Genomic DNA, 22,965 nt, shown 5'->3' on the forward strand with positions numbered 1-22,965 from the left:
CTGAGTGGTTGCCTTAATGTGTTCCATCACAGAAAGCAGCTAGAAATGAATAAAAGTCCTAAAAAGTGAAAGATGGATCTTGACCTCTAAGCAGAACAGGAAAATGTGAAAGAACAAAGAATGGAAAGTGAATATGTTACCATCAGCCCCCAGGCCCTTCTCTATCATGGACTCAGGACCAACAGGAAAAAGACCTTGCACCTTCCTTCTATCTTCCTGCAGCTCCTATTGCCCTGGGGCAAGATTCTACTCTTTGCCCTCATAGTTGCTGACCAAATTCTTTCAGCTCCCAGATTCCTCATCAGAATAACAACGTAGCATGGCCTTCTCTTGTTTACTGACTATGCTCCTGGACCCCCTGAGGTATAGTGCTGCCTGTTCCATCCTGATATGAAGCAAATTTCCTTAGGCCTCATAGAACATAAGATCACCACCTGCCACATAGTTAGACTGCAGTGAAAACCCTTGCACAGTAATTATCTGCTTCCCTTAATGAATCTCTTCCAACCACTGATATCAGTTTGTACTTATTGCTTTATAGTTAGCATACTTGCATCCCTTAGACTCTCCCAGTCTGAACACCAGCTATTGATGCACAAATTCTGTTTCCCCTCCCCAGTGGCTTATTCTCTTTTGTCCATCTCCCTTAACCTTATCCAACAAATGGTCACTCCAGATGTGTCCAACCCTTCCAGTGTACTCTCTGGAAAGCCTACTCCAAAATTAACATACTTCCTTTCATCTTGATCCTTTATCCTTTTGTATCTCCTCCATCTTTTAGCTGTCAATGAAAGATATATCTTTCCTAATGACGTAGCTTCTCTGAATACCTTTTCTAGTACTGGTTTTATTTTCTTTTATGACCCTGACCCAAGGGTTGTATTGAGAAAGTCAGAATTTTCTTTGCATCTCAACGAAACTTCCAGACACTGCCATCACTCACCTCTACTGGGAGCATCTCCTCCTTTTAGACTCATGATATCCACATTTTTTTAATCCAATACATATCCTCATGACTTATTAATTGAACTTCCAATTTATTTTCCTTTTTTCCTCTATTAAGTCAGTTCTTTTTTCACAATCTCCCAGCCTCAACTTTTTTGTCATCCCCAAAAGGACATATGTGTGTGTGTGTATGTATAATACACACACACACACACACACATATGTCCTTCTGGGGAGATATATACATATATATATATATATATATATATATATATATATATATATATATATATATATATATATATATATATATATCTTAAATAAAGTAAGCACAGAATTTACATCAGCAAATAAACATGATAACCTCATATTTGGCAAGTGTAAAGATAGGATTTGGGGATAAGAATTAATTATTTGATAAAAATTGTTGGGAAAACTGGAAGGCAATATGACAGAAACTGGGCAAGGACAAGTATTTCAAACCATTTCCCAAGATAAGGTCAAAATTCATACACGGCCTAGATATAAAGAGAGATCTTGCAAGACATTTAGAAGAGCATGGATGATATTATTTATCAAACTTTTCAATAGGTGAACAATTTATTAATAAACAAGAAATCAAGAGAAAAATTAGGTATAAAATGGATAATTTTGATTACATTAAATTAAAATGGGGTTGTACAAACAAAATCAATGCAGCCAACATTAGAAGGAAAGCAAAAAATTGTGCAGAAATTTATAGACAGTTTATCAGATAAAGGTCTCATATCTAAAATTTATAAAGAACTTTATTAAATTTATCAGAATATGTCATTCCCCATTGACAAATGGTCAAAGGATATGAACAGGCAGTTTTCCAATGATAAAATCAAAACAATTTATAGTCGTATAAAAATGTTCTAAATCATATTGATTAGAGAAATCTAGATTAAAACAACCTTGAGATATTATTTTTCATTTACCAGATTGGCTAAAATGATAGAAGGGGAAAGTGACAAATGTTGAAGAGGATGTGGAAAAATTGGGACACTAATTCATTGTTGGTGGAATTGTAAAATGATTGAATCATTTTGAACAGCAACCTGAAATTAAGCCCAAAGAATTATGAAACTACCACTATTTTATCTGTTTCCAAAAATGATTAGAGAAAAGGGGAAAGAAACAAACGTTTCTTAATTTCTTGAGTTTCCATAAACCTACTTCTACATTCCACCTCACCTATATACATTGTCATAATCTTATTCTTTCTGTAGCTCACATCTTCTATTTCATGTTCATGAAAGGAACTCTTCATGACATTATGAAATTATCTCATTATAATCTTATAATTTCATCTTTCCCTATAACTTATGACACCCGACTCTGTGATTCATCCTCATCATGACTTTCATTTCCTATACCACTTCCCCCATAGTTCTTTCCTGGGTCTTCACTTCTTTACTGGGTACAATCTCCTCCTTTGCCTACCTCAAATTCTTGATAAATCAGTTCAAATCTATGCTATCCTCCACTCAAATCTCCTCCTTTCTGTCCCTTTTATTCTATTATTCTTATCTAACAGCACATGTAAACAAAACAAAACCTCTCACTTGATCTGCCAATCTTTGCTCTGTCTCACTGGATCTTCATAAATGTCATGGCCACTATCAAAGGATATGAACAATGAGTTAGTCCTGGTCCTTTATTTCACCTCTATTCTATCTCATTTAACAATCCCATCAACTTTCATGAATTTGGTTATCATCTTTATCTCTGTGCAGCTTTCATCTCCATACCGATTCTCAGATCTATTTATCTAATCATAATCTCTCTTGAAGTAAAATTACACATCACCAACTGCCTTTGGGACACGGCTAACTGAATGTCCCATAGACATTAGACATTCAATTTGTCTAAAACAGAGTCCATTACACTTTCAAAAAACAAAACAAAACAAAACAAAACCTTTTCTTCTTTCCAACCTCATTATTACATTCAAGAATACCATCATTCTCAAAATCACACAGGCTCCCAATGTCAGTATTGTGTTTAACTTCTCAATTACACTCATCCTACATATCCTAACAACTGCCAAATTCTGATTTTTTTTCGACTTTATCATATACATCCTAAAAGTCTCATTCTCTCTACTTATACAAAAATCACGCTTCTTCAGATACTCATCATCAACCCTCTCTTAGACCACTGCAACGTCCTTCTAATCAATGTCCTTTCCTCATCTCTGTTGCATCATCTATTTACTTGCCAGAACAATTTTTCTGAGGCACAAATCTGACCACATCTCCCTTGAAAACCATAAAATCTAGTGACTCCTTATTCCTTCCAGTATCAAATATAAATTCACATTTTAGTATTTAAATCACTTAACAGCCTGTCTTCTTCCTGCTTTCCAAGCTTTGTCCCACTTCACTCCCCCTACATGCACTCTATATCCTCAATACACTGCCCTACTTCACAGTTCTTTGAACACAACATTGTCTCTGTGGTTCTTTATGGTGATGTCCTTTTATTCCTCTGTGAATCTTGCTAACTCCAACCATATTTCACTTTAGCTTTCACTGTATGGGAGTTATTTATGAAAGAAACATAGATTTTTATAGCCAGCCTAATTTTTTTCTTCTCCTGGTCACCAGTACTATATAACCATCTGCTTCTTGGACAACTTTAAGCAAATCTAATCTCAAACTCAATATATCTAAAAACAATCCATAAACTCTCTGCTCCCTAACTTCCTTATTTCTGTTAAGTATGTAGATATCACTTTAATAATTCACTTTTGCAACCCTACATCATCCTGGACTTTTCCTTCTCCCTCATTCTCATTTGTAGTGAAGTTTAGAGACTAGTTTATTCTACCCCCCACAAAGTTTTTCCCATTTGTTCCATTTTCTCCACTCAAATGCTTGTCACACTAGTTCAGGCCTTCATCAACTCTCTCTTCAATTATTGCAATAACATTCTTATTGTTATCCCCACCATCTCTCTTAGAGTTTCTACTTCTCCAATACATTCTATAGACATCTTGTTAAGTGATATTTCTAAGGCGCAAATCTCATCATGTTACACTCATTTAATATGAAATATAACCTTCACACTGCACATTACTGTATTTCTTGTTCTTTCTATACCAGCCAAACTTGACTTCTTATGTCTTAAACATAAACCATTCCATTTCCCTTTTTCTATGAATATGAGCTATCTCCTATCCCTGGAATGTGTTCCTTCATCACTTTTGCTTCTTGGAATTCCTAGCTTCTTTTAAAATTCAACTCATACTGATCCTGTAAGAAGGGCTTATCTTAATCACCTCCTCAATTTCCAGGACCCTACCAAGGTTACTTTGCATATATACTCTCTTCCCTCTTTCCCTCTCCCTCCCCTCCCTCTTTCTTTCTTTTGTACACATTCTTTTCCCCAAATAGAATTTAAATTTCTTACGGATGGAGATTATTTCATTTTTCTATTTTCATCCCTAGCACCTAATGTAATGACTGAAAAAAGATAGGATTGAATAAACATCTCTTAAATTAATAAATGCAGCCTAAAGAAAACCATACTTCTTACTTACCAATAGAGGCATGTTTGCACATCATGGTACATAGCAGAAATTTCTTGGATTGTTCAGATATTTTACTATCTACTAGATATGAAAAATCTCAAAACATTATTCTGATTAATTTTAAGGCCACAAATGTTATAGTGATGGATTATGCCATTCTTTATGATGTTACTCTTTAATTTTAAATTGTTAATATCCCATTTATTTATGAAACTTTTTTTTTCTTAAGTCACGATCTATGATTTCACTGGAATAGGATCCCCCTCCATGTAAAAACTCATTCTGCTGAAATTTATGATCTTAGAGAGTTGGTTGTGGTATTAGGAGATTAAATGACTCAGATGTATGAGAGATAAGATTTGAATCCATATCTTCCTGATTCTAAGTTTAACCACTACTGTGTCAAATAACCTCTCATTTACATTTTAATGTGATAATCAATATGTTATAAAAAGTGATTCAGTTAGGTTTATTTCAGAAAACTGCAAATAAGATGTGACATCAAATGCATTTGAGAAGTATTTAAATTGGAGCATGGAATGAAATTTATCTGCACCAGTCTGCAATATTACAGTATTTGCAAATACAGTACAAAACTGTTGATAGTACACATACTGAACTGCAGCAAGCAGCCAGTATTTCAATACAACAGATCAGGGAAGGTTAGGCAGAGGAAAAACAATAATGTTAATTTAAGTTCTGATGTGGAGAAACTATTATTTAAATGCTCATGCTTAAAATGCCCTTGAATGTATAAAATATATTTCAAATGTCTTTAAATAGATTAAATTGTGTCATGTCATGTCATGGTCTTTTATATTTCATCATATATCATATCACATCACATATTATGCTATGTTATATTATGTTATGTTACATTACATTGTAATGTCTTTGTTGTGAGTTTTGATCCCTATAAAGCAGCCTGAGCAGGGACTACTATAATCAAGAGAAAAGTCATCAGTTTTTTTTCTGACTGAAAAGCACTATATGTGTATATATATATATATATATATATATATATATATATATATATATATATATATATATATATATATATATGTGTGTGTGTGTGTGTGTGTGTGTGTGTGTGTGTGTGTATATACACATATATATACATATATATGTATACATATACATATATATGTATATATATGTATACATATATATACATACACATATACATATATATACATATATATGTGTATATATATATATACATATATATATATATACATATATATATAAACTAGGATTTGAACTTCCACTCTAACACCAAGAAAGCCTTTCTCCCCTAATCTGTGCTACCTCACTTTAGGTTCTTCTCTGTCTCTGTAAGATTATGAGAGAACAAGTTTGGAAAAGCTTTTTAATAATCTATCCTCTTCCAATTTTGAATAATTTTTTTTTACATTTGCTTTAAAAATAGTTGTTCTGTTTTCTGTAATTTCTTTAGTTAATAAATAGGTTTTATTGTAAATTATGTTATGGTAGTAAAGAATTCATTTTCTTAGAAAATTTGATTGTATTCTCAATACTGGAGAGTTTCAGAAGAGAAAAATAAGACTTCAGTGTGATCTAGTAGAAAATGTTCTTTATCTTGAGTCCAAGAAAGATTAATTTAGAACTGGAAGGTATTTTTGAGGTTATCAAATTCAACTACTGCATTTTACTGAGAAGGAGGTACACTCAAAGAAATTAAATTATTTGTCCAAAGTCATACATTATAAAACACCTGAGTGAGGATTTGAATTCAGGTCCTGTGAATTCTTCTCATTAACCCACTGCCTGCTTTAACTGATTGAATCCCACCTCTGCCACTAATCACCCATGACAATTTATGCAAGTGAATTCACATCTTTGAACCTCAGTTTTCTAATTTGTAAAAGAAACACATTGGATCAAATTATTTTTAATTGCATTTCAGTCAGGGTGAGCCAATGAGCACTTACACCTCTGAATGTAGCAGTCTGTTACAAATAAGCCCATGATTTACTGTTTTCTTGACTATTTAGACTTAATTAAGAATTGATAACATATTAAACTTACAAGTGTGTCCATATATTTTCCACTGGATTATCTGGTTGTTCAATATTTACCAGCACAACCTTTTACTGTTCTATAAATATTACTGGAACTCAGTAAAGGGGCAGTAGAATGTGCAGGGAATGAAGTCATCAGCAGATAGCAGTCATACTGACAGCTTGATAACAACAAAGTCATTACAATAATAATAGCAACAACACACTTATTTAGCACTTTAAGGTTGGCAGAGTGTTTTATACTCACTATCTTATTTGAGCCTCACAAGAAATACAAAAGTTATGTTTGTTGACAAATCATGCATACTTTAGACACATAATCCCAAAAAGAATAGGCAGCAACATAGGAATGGATTTCCCTGATTCTACTTATTAACCATGGCAGATACTTAGTTGGTATAGTCAATGAAATACTTCTCTTAATACTCATTTAATTTTATTTATAGGATGAATTTGTGTATGAACTATTTGTGCCTAAGGCAACATCTGTATAAGAGTAAAACAGAAACTCAAGTCAATGAAATAAATTAAACAAGTTGTTTTACATTATGTGTATATAAGAAACTGGTTAGTGAACTGGATGTTAAGAAATCTCAAATGGTTATTTTGACATTGTCTACGTACAGATTGAGAATCAAATAAAGTTTATTTAATTATCTTTTACAAAAAGGACTGTGAGTCATTGTAAATCAGTGTCTGATCATGAGTCACACTATCTTAGAAGAATAATATTGCTTGGAAGGCATAAGTACGTCATCTAGAATCTTTTATAATTTTACCATCCCACTGATCAAATATTTGTTGACTGTGCTACATAATTTAAAGTGGAGAAATTGATAGAAAAAAGCCATAGAAATTATTTTTAAAAATATTAGAAAGTAAGTGAGATAAAGGTTAATGTTTATGCAACCTGTGATCCTCAGAGAAAGATACTCCCTCTACCAAGGCAGAGCAACAGCCTCTTGGCAATATATAGTCTTAGAGTTGCAGAGAATTCTAACAGATAAGGTTGATCCCTCTACCAATGAAAATATATGTTTCAGAAATCAAAGAAACAAAGAAAAATAATTAATTGAGATTATTGAATGAGTAGATTATTCAAGTCACTTCAACAACTAGTTATTTAGACCTGCTGAATGGTAGATATCTAGAGCCCTGAAAGCGTTTTATTTATTCAGATGTAATAGTCTGATCAGTTATTTTCCATCTTCCTCAGAACTGAATATGGGTAAATTGGTTAGAGGGATAAGACATTTAGGTTAAATTAGAACTTTCTGGGAATAACATTAGTCATGCTGAGATGTCTTCTGTACTTTGCTCTAACTGCCTTAATTATTCTTTTTGAAAATATAACCTCTGTATGTCCATTTCTTTGGGGAATCAGTCTATTAAACAAGTTCTGTTAGTAAAAAGTAATGAAAAAAAAAAAAGAGACCGGATGGACACTGATACAGAACCCAGAGAGCTTTCCATCTTGGGTTACAATTAGAAATGTCTCATCAAACACTCAGAGGAAAGCTCCACAATGCCCTTCACTCATGAAAAGAACTCTCATTAATCTCAATAATTGACTTTGTTGTGTCAGTTTAGAGCAATGAAAAGCCTTAAGACAAATACAATCAGAAATAATACCTGGTTCAGTTTTTCAAATTTAGAAAAAGAATCAAAGATAAATTGTGATTTAATAGAAAAACGAAAGACAAATATATCTTCCCTGCTGAAGTTCAAAGTTTCAGCCCTAACATTATATTGACACAAGATGCTCTCAAACATATCAGAACTTGGGCATTGAGATTTTTGTTTGTTTGATATAATTTTAAAGATGTAGGTACATGTTTTATTCTGTCCAGAGACTGCAACAAAAAAACATTGTGTGATTCCCAAAAAGGTTTTAGAGTTTTTCATAACTGCTAAAGGAACAACTTAAAAATTGCTGTGTTCATTAAAGGAAGTAAATATTATCATAATGACTACAGACAGACTTGAGTGTGTTCAAAATTCTGTAGGAAACTCTGAATGCTAATTTTACTAAAATTTAAGTGTAATTTAACTTCAATATAACAAAAATAAATAAATTTTTGTACTTACCACATTACTCAATTGCCAAGTATAAATTTTATAAATGTAACAGATATAATAAAAATGTAAGAAAGCTTGAAATGAATTTATTCTTCAAAAGATATAACAATTCAATAGTGGCACTCCCTTCCCTGCCTTGATTACATCTTCTCTCCTTAGTCAATAGTCTTCAGCAATGGCAGTGAGTAATGGGGAAGGGAGGAATCACCTACACTCCTAGTCCTCAGACAACAAAATTTCTTGTCACCAAGCCAGTACTTGGAAGGGCTTGCTAACCTGTCAACTTAAACTTTGAGAACCAAACATCACTTTCATAACTTGTAGCAATATAGATGGTGTGCTTTTGAGGAGGCTGAAATAAAATGTAAATACCACTGCCACATTTTCATGGATAATTTAATTCCCATATCCTCTGTTGATACTGTATTATGGATCCAGCAAATCATCCCATATTCCTCATCCTCAGAATCTATCTCAACACTTAATTCTTTCAGGGAAATATTTTTCCTCATATTTCCTCCTTTTGCTAGCTTACTTAGTACTTCTCTATTCACATTTTATTGTGGTGAGGTGATAAATGTTAAAAGATGTTTTACAAATGAAATTTGGGTCTCTGTTTTTTCTATGTGCTTTGTTTACCTTATATAAGACATAATAAAGAATTGATAATGACAAAATATCTGATATTTATATACAATACTTTAAGATTCATAAATTTCAAATATTTATTAAATAAAATTTAAATGGTGTGACATAGTAGATAGAGCACTGGGCCTGGAGTCAGTAAGATCTGAGTTCAAATCCAGCCTTACATACTTAACCAACTGTGTGACTTTGGACAAATCATTTAGCCTCTTTTTGCCTCAGTCTCCACTGTAAAATGGGGATGATATTAGTACCATCATCCCAGGATTATTGTGAAGATCAAATGAGTTAATGTTAGTGTAGGTGCCTAATAAATGCCCACCCCTTCCTTCCTTCCTTCCTTCCTTCCTTCCTTCCTTCCTTCCTTCCTTCCTTCCTTCCTTCCTTCCTGCACAGCTATTAGCAGGATTTTCAATTTGGAGCATGTGTTTTAACACATATTTTGCAAAATATATTCCAAAATTGTTAGCCACGTAGTGTGTGTGTGTGCGGGGAGGGGGGGGGAGATAACTTAATGTATGTATGCATGCACTTAGCCCCTGTGCAAACTTAATTTTGGATCTGTTCTCAAATGTGGCTAAGCATTTCTTCTCTCAGTATTATGGTATTTATATAAGGCATTGTAAGTGTAAGCAAGGTGTGATTTTTGTTGTTCATTTTGTTGTTCAGTTTCCCAGGCTCAGGCAAAATTGTTAACATCTGAAAGATTTATCTCCTTCCAACCCCAATAATTCACAGCCATGCTGAGTCATGTAGGTTCCCTGCCTTCTAGCTCTCAGCCAATCAGGGACCATGTCTTTGTTACATATTCTGGGAGGTTGGCATTTTGCTTTGGGGGCACACTCATGAGAAGGACCTTTTGATTTCCTGGACCAGACTGAGTAGCTGTTTGTTAAAAGCCCCCCAAATACGTAGATATTGCGCTCTCCCAATCTGGTGATATACAAAGGTGGCTGTATTATTCTGTTTAGACATTTAGAGACTTGTCTATTGGATTCTTTCTTGGACTACTTATCTGTACTTATCTGTCTGTTAAATAAAGTAAGATTGTTAACCCCTTTAAAGCTGTCTTTCTTTTAGAAAAGCAGATTCTTTTGGAACAGGTTCTTTGGAACCTGTGCTAGCAGCCCACCCTGTGTGCTAGTGTGATTGCTAATACAGGCATCCATCAGCACTGGAATCAGTCACATTAACTGTTGATTGGATGATGTAGTAAAGCTATTCCTGTTTGTAGGAGTGTTGTTTGTTCCTCCTTGAATACAGAAGTATTTATTGGGGCAGCCAGGTGGTGCAGTGGACAGAGCAGGAGTCAGGAGGACCTGAGTTCAAATCTCACCTCAGACACTTGACACTCACTAACTGTGTGACCTTGGGCAAGTCACTTAATCCCAATTGCCTCATCCTGGGTCATGTCCAGTCTTCCTGATAAATATTTGGTCATTGGATTCAGATGGCTCTGGAGGAGAAGTGAGGCTGATGACCTGCGCAGCCCTTTCCCACTCAAAAACAAAGTCAAGCAAAAGTCATGTCATTATTTCTCTGATGTCATGGTCTTCTTCAGCAATGAAGGATGAACATACATAGAAGTATTTATTTCATGGTTCTGGATTGAAAATTTTTAGACTATTTTCATGCAGAGGATAATTTTGGTCATCAATTATACAATTAACAATACTGGTAGTTCACATTTTTACCCTTGTTGCAAATTTTTCCGATATGCTTCATTATTTCAAGAAGGGACTATTCTTACTTAATTTTTTAGATAATGAGAAAAATATGTAAAGTACTTAAGCTTTTAATAAATACTCTAAGTTGGCATGATAAACTATATTACTAGAAATATAGAGATAAATATTATGGCCATTTGGGACAGTATCAGTAGAGCAAGGAACTAGACCTATGATTGTGGTAAAGGAAGTCCTAGGTGAGGAAACACCCCTGTACTACTGAAGGTTGGCACCTTTTTTTTACAATTGCTAGGTTTTTTTTTTAATAAGTTAATTTATTTCCTTTTAGTTTTCAACATTGACTTACATATGTTTTATATTTTCTCTCCCTCCCTTCCACTGTCTCCCAAAGACAGCATGCCGATATAGAAATGTTGATGACTTATATGGGTTTATTTTATGTCCTGCAACTTTGCTAAAGTCATTTATTATTTCAAGTAGTTTTCTGCTTGATTCTCTAGGGGTCTCTATATCATCATATCATTTGCAAAGAGTGATAACTTGGTTTCTTCTTTGCCTGTTCTAATTTCTTCATTTTATTTTTCTTCTCATTGCTAATGTTAACATTTCTAGTACCATATTGAACAACAGTGGTGATAATGAACATCCTTGTTTCAACTGAAATTTTTTGGAAATGCATATAACTTATCCCCTTTACATATAATGTTACTGATATTTTTAGGCAGACACTACTTATCATTTTAAGAAATACTTCATTTATCCCTATGCTCTCTAGTGTTTTCAATAGGAATGGGTATTGTATTTTGTCAAAAGCTTTTTCTGCATCTACTGAGATAATCATATGGTTTCTATTAGTTTTGTTATTGATATGATCAATAATGCTGATAGTTTCTTAATATGGAGCCAGCCATATATTTCTGGTATAAATCCTACCTGATCAAAGTGTATTATTTTCATGATAAATTGCTGTAATCTTTTTACTAATATTTTATTTAATCTTTTTTTTTTTTGCATCTTTATTCATTAGGAAAATTGGTCTGGAATTTTCTTTCTCTGTTTTGACACTTCCCAGTTTTGGTATCACTACCATATTTGTAAAATAAAAAGAATTTAGTAGGACTCCATTTTGCCAATTTTCCAAAATAGTCTATATAGTATTGGAATTAATTGTTATTTAAAGATTTGATACAATTTGTTTGTAAATCCATCTGGCCCTGGAGATTTTTCCTAGGGAGTTCATTTACAGCTTGTTCAATTTCATTTTCTGGAATGGGGATATGTATGTATTTTACTTCTTCTTCTGTTAATTTGGGCAATTTATATTTTTGTAAATATTAATCCATATCACTAGGATTGTCAGATTTATAAGCATGCAATTGAGGAAAATAATTTCTAATTATTTATATATATTTGTTTTAATTTTCTCTTCATTGGTGGTGAATTGACCCTTTTCATTTTTGATACTGGTAGTTTGACTTTCTTCTTTCTTTTTTTAAATCAGATTAACCAAAGGTTTATTAATTTTGTAGTGTTTTTTTTTTTCATAAAACCAGCTCATAGTTTTATTAGTCCCGTAGTTTCTTAATTTCAGTTTCACTGATATCTCCTTTGTTTTTCAGTATTTCTAATTTGGTATTTACTTGAGAATTTTTAACTTGTTCTTTTTTTAACTTTTTCAGTTGCATGCCCAATTCATTGATCTCCTCTTTCTCAATTTTAGTCATGTAAGCCTTCTGAGATATAAAACTTCTCTTAAGAACCACTTTCACTGCACCTCATAAGTTTTCGTATGTTGTGTCATTGTTTGTCATTCTCTTGAATGAAGTAATTATTTCTATGATTTTTTTGTTTGACCCTCTCATTCTTGAGGATTAAATTATTTCATTTCCAAATCAATTTTAGTCTATCTTTCCATAGCCCCTTATTACATAAAACTTTTATTGCACCATGATCGGCAAAGGATACGTTTAATATTTCTACCTTTCTGCACTCGATTGTGAGATTTTTATGCCCTAGTACATGGTTAATTTTTTGTGGATGTGCCATGCACCACTGAGAAAAAGGTATATTCCTTTCTATCTCCATTCAGTTTTCTCTAGAAGTATACCATATCTAACGTTTCTAAAATTCTATTCACCTCCTTAACTTCTTTCTTGCTTAATTTGAGGTTAGATTTATCAAGTTCAAAGAGAGGGGGGATTGAGGTCCCCAACTAGTACAGTTTGCTGTCTATTTTGCCCTGTAACTCCCTTAACTTGTCCCCTAAGAATCTGGATTCTATACCACGTGGAGCATATATGTTTAGTAATAATATTACTTCATTGCTTATGATGCCTTTTACCAGGTTATGGTTTCCTTCCTTATCTCTTTTAATTAGATGTATTTTTGCATTTGCTTTGCCTGAGATTAGGATTGACACTTCTGGTTGTTTTTTGTTTTTTTGTTTTTTTCTTCAGCTAAAGCATAATACACTTCACTCCAGCCTTTTGCCTTTACCTGTGTGTATCCCCCTGTTTCAAATGTGTTTTTTGTAAACAACATATTGTAAGGTTATGGTTTTTAATCCATTCTGCTATCCACCTCCATTTTAGGGGAGAATTCATCTCATTCATATTCACAGTTATGATAACTATCTGTCTTTCTCTCCATCCTATCTTTCCTACCCCCATTTATGCTTTTATTTCTCTTTTCTCCCTTTCCCTCCTCAAAAGTTTTGCTTTTGATCATCTCCACTACCAACCCTACTCCCCTTTCTTTACCTTTTCTTTTACTACTTCATCCTCCCTTCTAACCATCCCTCCCTTTTCTTTCCCCTTTCTCCTCCTACTGCCTATAAGATAAGTTAGATTTTTATTGCTAAGTAAGCATGTTGTTCCCTCCTTGTACCAAGTCAGATGAGTAAAGTTCAAACAATATCCATTTCCCTCCCTTCAGTCCCTCTCACATAATTGGTTTTTATGCGTCTTCATATGATGTAATTTACCCTTTTCTGCCTCCTCCCTCTTCTCCCTTTACAATCCTTTTCACTCCTTAATTAGGATTTTTATCATCACATCAGTTAATTTGTTACCACACCATATGTCTACGTATATCCCTTTAAGTAGCATAATAAAGATGTAATTTTTAAGATTTACAAGTATCATCTTCCCATGTAGAAATGGAAGTAGTTTGCCTGTATTGAATAAGATGGGTTTTTTTTCTTTCCTGTTTACCTTTTTTATGCCTCTCGAGTTTTGTGTTTGAAGATGAAATTTTCCATTGAGCTCTGTTCTTTTCATCAGGAAGTTCTGGAAGTCCCCTATTTCATTGAATGTCCATATAATTGTCTTTATGATTATGCTCAATTTTGAGGAGAAGTTCATGCTTAGTTGCAGTCCAAGCTCCTTTGCTATACAAAATATCATATTCCAATCCCTCTGATCTTTTAATGTAGAAGCTTCAAGGTCCTGCATAATTCTGACTATAGTTCCCCAATATTTGAATTTTTTTTTGGCTGTTTGCAGTATTTTCTCCTTGACTTGATAATTCTGGAATTTGGCTACAACATTCCTTGGCATTTTCAATTTGAGATCTCCTTCAGGTGGTGATCAGTTGATTCTTTCAATGATGATTTTGCCCTCTGGTTCTAGGATCTTAGGGCACTTTACTTTGATGATTTCTGATAAGGTACTGTCCAGGCTGTTTTTTTCATCATGAATTTCCAGTAGAGCAATAATTCTTAAATTATCTCTTCTGGATCTGTTTTCCAGGTCAGTTGTTTTTCCAATGAGATATTTTATATTTTCTTTTATTTTTTTTGTTTGACTTATTCTTGATGCCTCACAGGGTCATTTGCTTCTACTTGCTCAATTCTAATTTTTAATGAGTTGTCTTCTTCAGTTAGCTTTTATGCCTCATTTTCCATTTGACCAATTTTACTTTTAAAGGAGTTGTTTTCTTCAGTGAATTTTTTCCATTATGTCAATTGCATTTTCAAAGTAATTGTGCCTTTTTTCTTCTACCTCTCTAATTTGATTTTGAAATCTTTCTTGAGCTCTTCCAAGAATGCTTTTTGGGCTTGAGACAAGTTCGTATTCCCTTTCGAGGTTTCAGATGTGTGCATAGACAATGCTATCCTCTTCTGTATTTGTATTTGTTCTTCCCTGTTTCCATAGTAAGAATCTATGGTGTTTGATTTTGTAAGTTGCTTTTTGTTTATTGTGTTTGCCTTTTCCCTGCCTTATAAAGTGGATCTCTTTTTCTATGTCACATTGGGGCTCTTTTCCATCCTTCTTTTGCTGGGAGCTAGGGTCCTGGTTATTGACCTTGTGTGCTAGGGTCTCCACTTCTTGCAGAATGAAGCTGGATAATGTACAACAGCTTACATGGTGCTGAGTTGGAGCTAGCTGGTGTGTGCTGAGGCCAGATGAGGTCTTTCTGCATTTCCCTGGTTTTACACTGAAGCTTTCATGGTGAGGTAAGGGGGAGGGGTGGTTTGGCAGCTGGAGGTCTCCTCCTCCCTAAGAGCTGTGCTAGAACACAAGGTAAGCTCAGCCACTGTCAGATACCTGTCTGGGGTGCAACTGTGGTTCTCTTTGCTGGCCTCTGCTGAATCCCCTGGTAGTGTAAAAGCATATGGGGTGGTGGAGGTCCCAGGGGTGGGGGGGGGGGTGTTGGCACTTACCAGTTGTATTACCCTGGGGCTCAGGATCTCCTACTGGTTAGGTGATGTGGAACTCACTGCTGACTTGCCTAGCTATCTCCCATACTGTACTGATTCCCTTCAGCCACTGCAAGAGGGACTTTTCATGTTAATCCCTCTAGCCTCTCTCTAGCTAAAATTCCTCTAGTTAAAAAACAAACAAACAAATAAAAATCTGCTGCAACCTTTCTTTCTGCTGGCTCCACTGTTCCAGGACTTTTCCTGGAGTGATATTTTCTGGGTTTTTCAAGGTCAATAAAGGAGAGTGAGATCCATTTACTGCTTACTCCACCATCTTGGCTCCCAGAAATCAAAAGATCTGTGATTTCTATTGTTAATGAGTTGCCTAGAACATAGGTTTATTTACTTGCACTGCCAGTAGATATGAGAGACAGGGTTTGAATCCAGGTCTTTGAGGTCTGCTCTATTACACCCTACTGTCTCTGGCTATATTTAGGAGTCATAGTGTGCTTCTAGCAACACCTTGACTTTCACTGTGATAGTCTGAGAGTGATTGTGTTGTTCTTTGGATAGTTCCTTGGAAGTTGAGTCAGAGGAGCTTCAGGGATACACTCTAAGCCAAAAAAATAACTAATCTAATTGTTTCATCCTTCCTTTGTTAGTCTAATTAATGATCACAGTATCAAAATCCTCTTCTGGAGTGACTTAATTAAACATGACCCTAATTTATAATACTGGAAATTATTACATGTACTGGACCTCAAAGGGTAGATTTCATCTCAGACAAAATTTTGTTTCATTGTTCATTTTGCAAATTCAGAAATTGTTTTCCCTTCCTTAATACTTGCAAGCTCTCTTCTCATCCTGTCACCTTGATAAGCCTTCCTTCTTCATACTTGTATTAACATGGAGACTTCACTCTCCTGACCACTACATTTTTTTTCTCAGTTGCTACCTACATAAAGAAGAAATTTATTTTGACAACTCTTGCCTCCCCTCACCCCACCAACTTTACTCCCTCTCCCCAATACACACTCAAGTTATAAATGCAAGTATACACCAGGTAAAAATGAATAAGATTCTCAGACCACTACGTACAGAAATTTCCCTGGACATTTTAGCCTATAAGAACTTTAGTTCACAAACTTGCTTAGGACCTTGTAATAAGTACTTAAAGAAAGATACTAAGGAATAAAAAGAAAGTTCTAGATCTAAAGAAAGTCACCAACAGCATTATATCCCTCCCATTTTCTTTATTATAATGTTATACTTACTGATCTCAACAGAGAGCAGAAAGGGTGACTGTATTCCATCTGCATTGTCACAGCTGATTCTCTTCCTCTGATATGTGCTTAAAGTTTATGATTTCTCTATTATGGTATCCAGAACAACTTCTCTCTATTTGTTCTTTTAGATTGTTTTAGATGAAGTATGGTTACAATGAGCTGCCTCTAAAGGTCCATGTAACGGGAGTTAAAAATCTTCCCTGTCCATTGATAGACCTCAGGTGGGACTATTGAGGGAGGCTTGATTCTTATGAAGGCCCACACCTTTAGCTGATTGCTAATGAGGCACTGGGTCATGAGGGTTTGTGCCCTCTGGCTCTGAAAAGAGTACATATAGTCTGAGGAGAGGTTTTACTTTGGGGTTTAGTTTTGGAAGAAAGTTTGTGTGCCAGATGAGACTATTGGAAGTTGCTAAGCAGCCCTCCAGCTTTAAAAACCCAGATGTTGGTGCTTGTCTTTCTAGTTGCTATGTATGTATGTAAGTATGCCTATATATATGTAATAGACCATTGGAAGTCTGTGTGTTGGTCCCTGAATGTTGAATGTAACTAAAGTGATTGTTGACCCCTCAAAAGTTGCCTTTCGTTTTATAAATACAGATCTAAGAACCTGTGATAGCAGCCACCTACTTCGCCCTGGGTCTCCCTCCCCCTTCCTGTCCTTGTGTATGTTGGGTGCTTACTGATACAGTCCATCATATTTTGTTTTGTTTTGTTTTTCCTGTCTTGGCAACCTATTGTGCTTTTCTTGCTTCTGGGGGTACACATGTGATTCACAATTTGCTAAGTATCTTTGCAATTCTCTGTTATATGACTATATGTCTGTGGAGGGTGGCTTTACCTTCTTTATCAAGAAATGATGACAGTAGCCTTGGGGAACAAATTCTGACATGTGGGTACACTTCAGGAGCTTTTCAAGGTCCAAAATTTCTCTGCAGTTTTTTTTTAAGTAATACCTGGTAAATTCAATTTGTTTCTAGAGAGATTTAAATGTCCTCAGTTCTTCCCAAGAGGAACCTAGCACTTCTAGGTAACTCTGCAGTTACTCTACCTGCCTCTGAGTAGTTCATGGATTTGAATTTGTCCAGGAATTCTTTCCCCCTGGTAAATGGTGGTTTTCTTATGTTCTGTTTCTCATCCTTGGTGCTATCTCAGGCAACATGGAGTAGAAAATATGAGCTTGTATTCCTAGAGTTAGTCCAAAGGACTGGAGCCCACTGAAGCCAGCTATATTTGAGCCAAGTTCTGCAGTGTGCCTAATATCACTTTGGAGCCTATAGCACTATGAAAATTGGCAAGAGGTCTCATGTAAGAAGCTAAAATGTCAACACTATAGAAAATTTTTACTCAACCCCTGAAGCAAATTACCCATAGGCTGAATAAAATCTCTAAGTACTTTTGTTCTTACGTAACTATAAATGTTAGTCATGGAAATTATCATTTCTTTAATGATTTCATTAGGTATATACAGCACAGCATCACAACATTCAGCTTCATAACATCAAAGTAGGATATTCCATAGTATGTTAACCATAACTATTCTCTATGCATATTTTTTTAATTTCCCCCAAATCGAATTTTAATAATGTGATACTTGTTGTTTGTTTTTGTTTTTTGTTTGTTTGGTTTTTTGCTATGTGATTCATTATATAGCAAGACTAAAAAAATTTCAGGCAAACATTAACTATTTGGTTGTCATATAAACTGTCCAATGTGTCACATGGGAATTGGATTTGGAGTTAACGCAATATCAAATAGGACCACATTCTATTTAGAGTATTTCTAAACTGACACTAGGTTTTTAAAAATTTCTCCATGCCACCACAGAGGAGGTGCAATTGAATTGATAAAATATTGATATTAGAATTAAGAATCAGAGTTCAGAATCTATTTCTAATATTTATACAGCTATCTTTGATTATCAAAATGTCCATGAAAACTGGTCAGTTATACCATTGCCAGACACTGGAGAAGCTACAATCTCTCTAAGTCTCCATTTCATTATCTATAAAATAGTAGTATTGATATTATCTCCCTCACAGGTTTGTTTTGATAATCAAATAAAAACAGTATAAACACTTCATAAAATTTTAGAGCATGATATGGACATTATTAAAATTATTATTTTGTCACTAAGTGATAATTAATGGGAGGATATGATTTGTTGAGTTCTTTATATCACTTCAAAATCCTTAACTTTTTATAGTATCTACTACTATATTTGAGTCCAATTTTAGAATATTTTAATTTGAACATAGAAGAAAGCATCAGAAACTGGAATTTTATTTTAGGTTCTTGATGTTTACTGTTGGCTAAGTTTATTTATTTATTTATTTTTGTAATTCATTCCTTAGATTCTTGTCAATATTTTCAGAGTTAACAAGATACTATTTGTATTTAATATCTTGACTTCCAAAGAAGTATGAGGATTCTTGAAATAATGCTTGTAAATTTCTTACAATATGCAGAATAATGGGTGTTGTTTTAGAGGAACAAACACTTAGTCAAAACTACTTCTTGGAAGTAAAGTGCTAAGGAGAGTGAGAGCAATTAATTCTTTGAAGATATCAGAATACATTGTAGCCTTTTTCTTTTCATCTTCTTCCCCCATTTATAGAATTTCATCATTAAATTATACACAATTAAAGTGAGAACCGTAGAATTTGAGAGTAGGAAGGGACCATAGCAGTCATCCAAATGTCAATCCATGAAGGAAATCGCCACTGTACCATAATCAATGAATGTTCATCCAAGTTCTACTTGAAGACCTCCAAGGATAGAACATGTGGTTGCAATTTCCTGAGTTCTCATTCAACTTTTTGATCCTGGAATTGTTAAGAAAAAGTTTCTTTCCCCTCCCCCCCACCAATGTTAAGACTAAATTTTTCTCTTTACTATTTCTACCTTTTCTTTCTGGTTATTTCTACTGAGGTCAAACATAACAATAACTATCCCTCTTCCACAAGACAGCCTTTGACATACTTAAGAAAAGATACCTTGTCCCCCATGAGTCTTCTTTTCTCTAGTCTACACATGTTCAGTTCCTTCAAATGATACTCACATGTCATGGAGTGAAGACCCTTTTCCATCTTAGTTACCCAAGATGTCAAGCAAATATTACATCATTCCTATTGCTTCACGCCAAGGCTGGAGGACTCTAAACCATCAGTTTTAGATATATCTATTTTCTTATTCTAAAACCTATAGTGATGGTAAATTTTACCCCTTCCTTAAATTATCATTTCTTGTGTCCCCCACTTTTCTTTCAATTTAATGAATAATATGAGCACTTTTAACAACTAATACTTTTTATAAGCTAAGTACTTAGCATGTAAAGGAGAATGGTGTGCTAAGAATTGCTGAGATAAGTGCTATTGGAAGATACAATGTTTCAATAATACACTGATCCTTGCCCTTAAGGAGATTATACTCTAGTAATGGGATTGGAAATACAAAGAAAAATATAATGCATCAATGCCTGGGAGGGTACAAAGTGCTTAGTAAAATTGAAAATGTCATTATCAAGTATGGGGCCAGGGAAAGTTGTTTTTTTTTTTTAATGGTATATGTAGCAGTTGAATTAATCTTCAAAAGACATGTAGCAGCTCAAAAGACAAAGATAATGAGTACAATTTATTAAATGAGGTTACATATACATATATAAAAATTCTATATATAATCACATGCATAAATATATATTGAAAATTCTAAATTACTACATGAAAGTTATTATTTAATAAAAAAGATAATTTGGGGAATGAGCATGATATTTACTTTAGAAATATACCTCCCAGAAGACTGTGTATGAATTCACAAGGAAGCAGTCACTGAGACATGTGGTTTTAAAAAGGAAGTAAAGAACGTCTCACAAAGGACATCTGAATATGAACACATGGGTAGCTGAAACAGATGAAAGAGGCCTGAGACAAGACAAGATGCCAGACTTCCCAGGATGCTAGTTTGGAGTCTATAGCAGATTAAAGTGGCAGATGTTTCATCAGCTAAGGAGAGATATGATAGAAAGACTATGGAAACTGAATTTTATAAGGCACAAATAATAGAAATTCAGTAGGTTATAAAGCCATTTTCTACAGGTTCACTCATACCCTCTTTAGGACAGTTCTAGTCACAATTCAGATGGTGAGGATAAGTACCTTATGGTTCCACAATTTTTTTTTTATTTTGTTGGCTCACTTTTTTTTTTTTTAATTGGGAGTATCCTATAGAAATTTGGAATGGGGAAATACAAAAGAATACTTAATAGAATGCAATTCTTTCCCCTCTTCACTTTTTTGTGAAGCTTCGGGGATCTATGAATGTGAAACTTCTGACATGATATTAAATGTTTCAATATATTAATTGATATTAATGACTTTTCCTCTTTATCTTTATCTAGTAATTCCTGTCCTATTGAGAAGACTTTATGTGCTTATGGATTTTATCTGGGTTTGCCACTTTCCAGTTTTCAGAGAAGCTAGATTTTTAGTCCACTCCCTAAATAACATGAGATCTGTCATTGATTACATTAATAATGTGTAATTAGCAATTTTTCTCTTCTGTAGTTTTGTTATTTTGAAATTCTTGTGACTCTATGGATCAACAGAAATTTCTTTACATTTTCCTACTTTAGGGAATTTTTCTCACCTCTGATTTTCTTAATTCTTAATACAGTGTGTGTTTCTGTATATATACAGATGTATATACATACACACATGTATGTATATACATACATACATACACATATACATATTCCATTTAATCTTCACAGCAATGATGTGTGGTATGTGCACAGAGGTTAACTGCTTTACACATTCAGCTTTGACTTTAGGATGGAAGTAAATCTCTTAACACATTCAGGCATGACTGTGACTAGAAATTATAACATCCCCTTCTTTGGCGGTTCTCTTTTGCTTGATTTATTGACTTCTCATACTAGTGTGATAAAATGTTACATTTTTATTTATTTATTTTGTTCTTCACATTGCCTTCACTCTTTATATTGATTTAACTTTCTGATGTTAATTTTCAGTTAAAGACTAAGCATATCTAGAATTTATGAAATAATTTTATTTTCCAGATTATCTTCCAAATTTTTCTTTTTTGTTGTCTCCAGTTGAAGAATATTGTGTTCAAACATTTTTATGGTACATTCTTGATTTGTATTACTGTATTCTTCCATTATTTTTCCACATATTTTCAAGGTCTGTCAAGCAATTTCTGCCATGGTGATGTTTGTTGTCTACCTTGAGGTATTCCTTAATTATCTCTACCATTCTTTATCTTATCTTATAGTAAACGCTTACATGGATGCTGATGTGTACAGTCTGTGAAATAATTTTCCAATTTTTGTGAAATACGGTGGCAGAACATGTTTACTCATTTCATTGCAGTGTCTAGAGTGCTAGGCCTATTAAGTACATGCTTAATAATTGTACAAACCTACCCTTAATCTCTGTTTACCTCAGTTTTCTCATGTGTGAAATAGAGATAATACCAGTGTCAATATTTGGAAGATAATTTCAGATATTATTTTAAAGCAAATTGAAAATTTTATTAGTGCTATATATATACTCTTATTATTATAATAGATAAGAGTTTTATTTAAAAATTGCTGTTTTTGGCAAAACTACTAGTTAGATTTATGCATACAAACTCAAAAAATGGAATCCTAAATATATCCTTCTCTTCAAATGCTGGTACTATTTTTGTCATCAGTCTTATTATTAGGTGAAATGTATGGAATTTCAATGACTTCAGGTTCTTAAATTTATCCTCTTAAAATTTTAATAGCTCCCTAATTTCATCTTTTATTTAATCTAAATTTAGAAATTATTTTTAAAAATGCCCTGCACTGGCTGGCCATAAAATTGTTTTGTGACAGTGCTTAAGGCAATGTTAACAAAAAAGCAATAAGAATTATTCCCCCAATATTGGTAAGATTTGCTTCCAATTTTATTATGACAAAATACTGGCACATAAGTCTGAGGCCAGACTTGAACTCTTGGAGAAGAGTCTTCCTAAATTTTATTCACTGTACCACCTACCTGCCCCCACAGTATTGATAATGGAAATGTAAGTAA

General features: G+C 33.9%; 1 protein-coding gene across 5 annotated transcripts in view; it reads left to right on the forward strand.

Annotated features, from left to right (window-relative positions):
• Positions 1-22,965, forward strand: part of NETO1 (neuropilin and tolloid like 1) — a 232,294-nt gene that overhangs the window by 89,214 nt on the left and 120,115 nt on the right. Inside the window, exon 1 of one of the 5 annotated variants that reach the window (XM_072604109.1) lies at positions 17,115-17,364. The exons of the other annotated variants lie outside the window; for them this stretch is intronic. Within the exon in view, the coding sequence (XP_072460210.1) occupies positions 17,328-17,364 (37 nt within the window). The 5' untranslated portion in view covers positions 17,115-17,327. Of the gene's footprint in view, positions 1-17,114; positions 17,365-22,965 lie in introns of those variants that run through there. 5 annotated transcript variants of the gene reach the window in all.

The sequence above is a fragment of the Notamacropus eugenii genome, chromosome 4 (genome assembly GCF_028372415.1).
Source record: "Notamacropus eugenii isolate mMacEug1 chromosome 4, mMacEug1.pri_v2, whole genome shotgun sequence".
NCBI lineage: Eukaryota > Metazoa > Chordata > Mammalia > Diprotodontia > Macropodidae > Notamacropus > Notamacropus eugenii.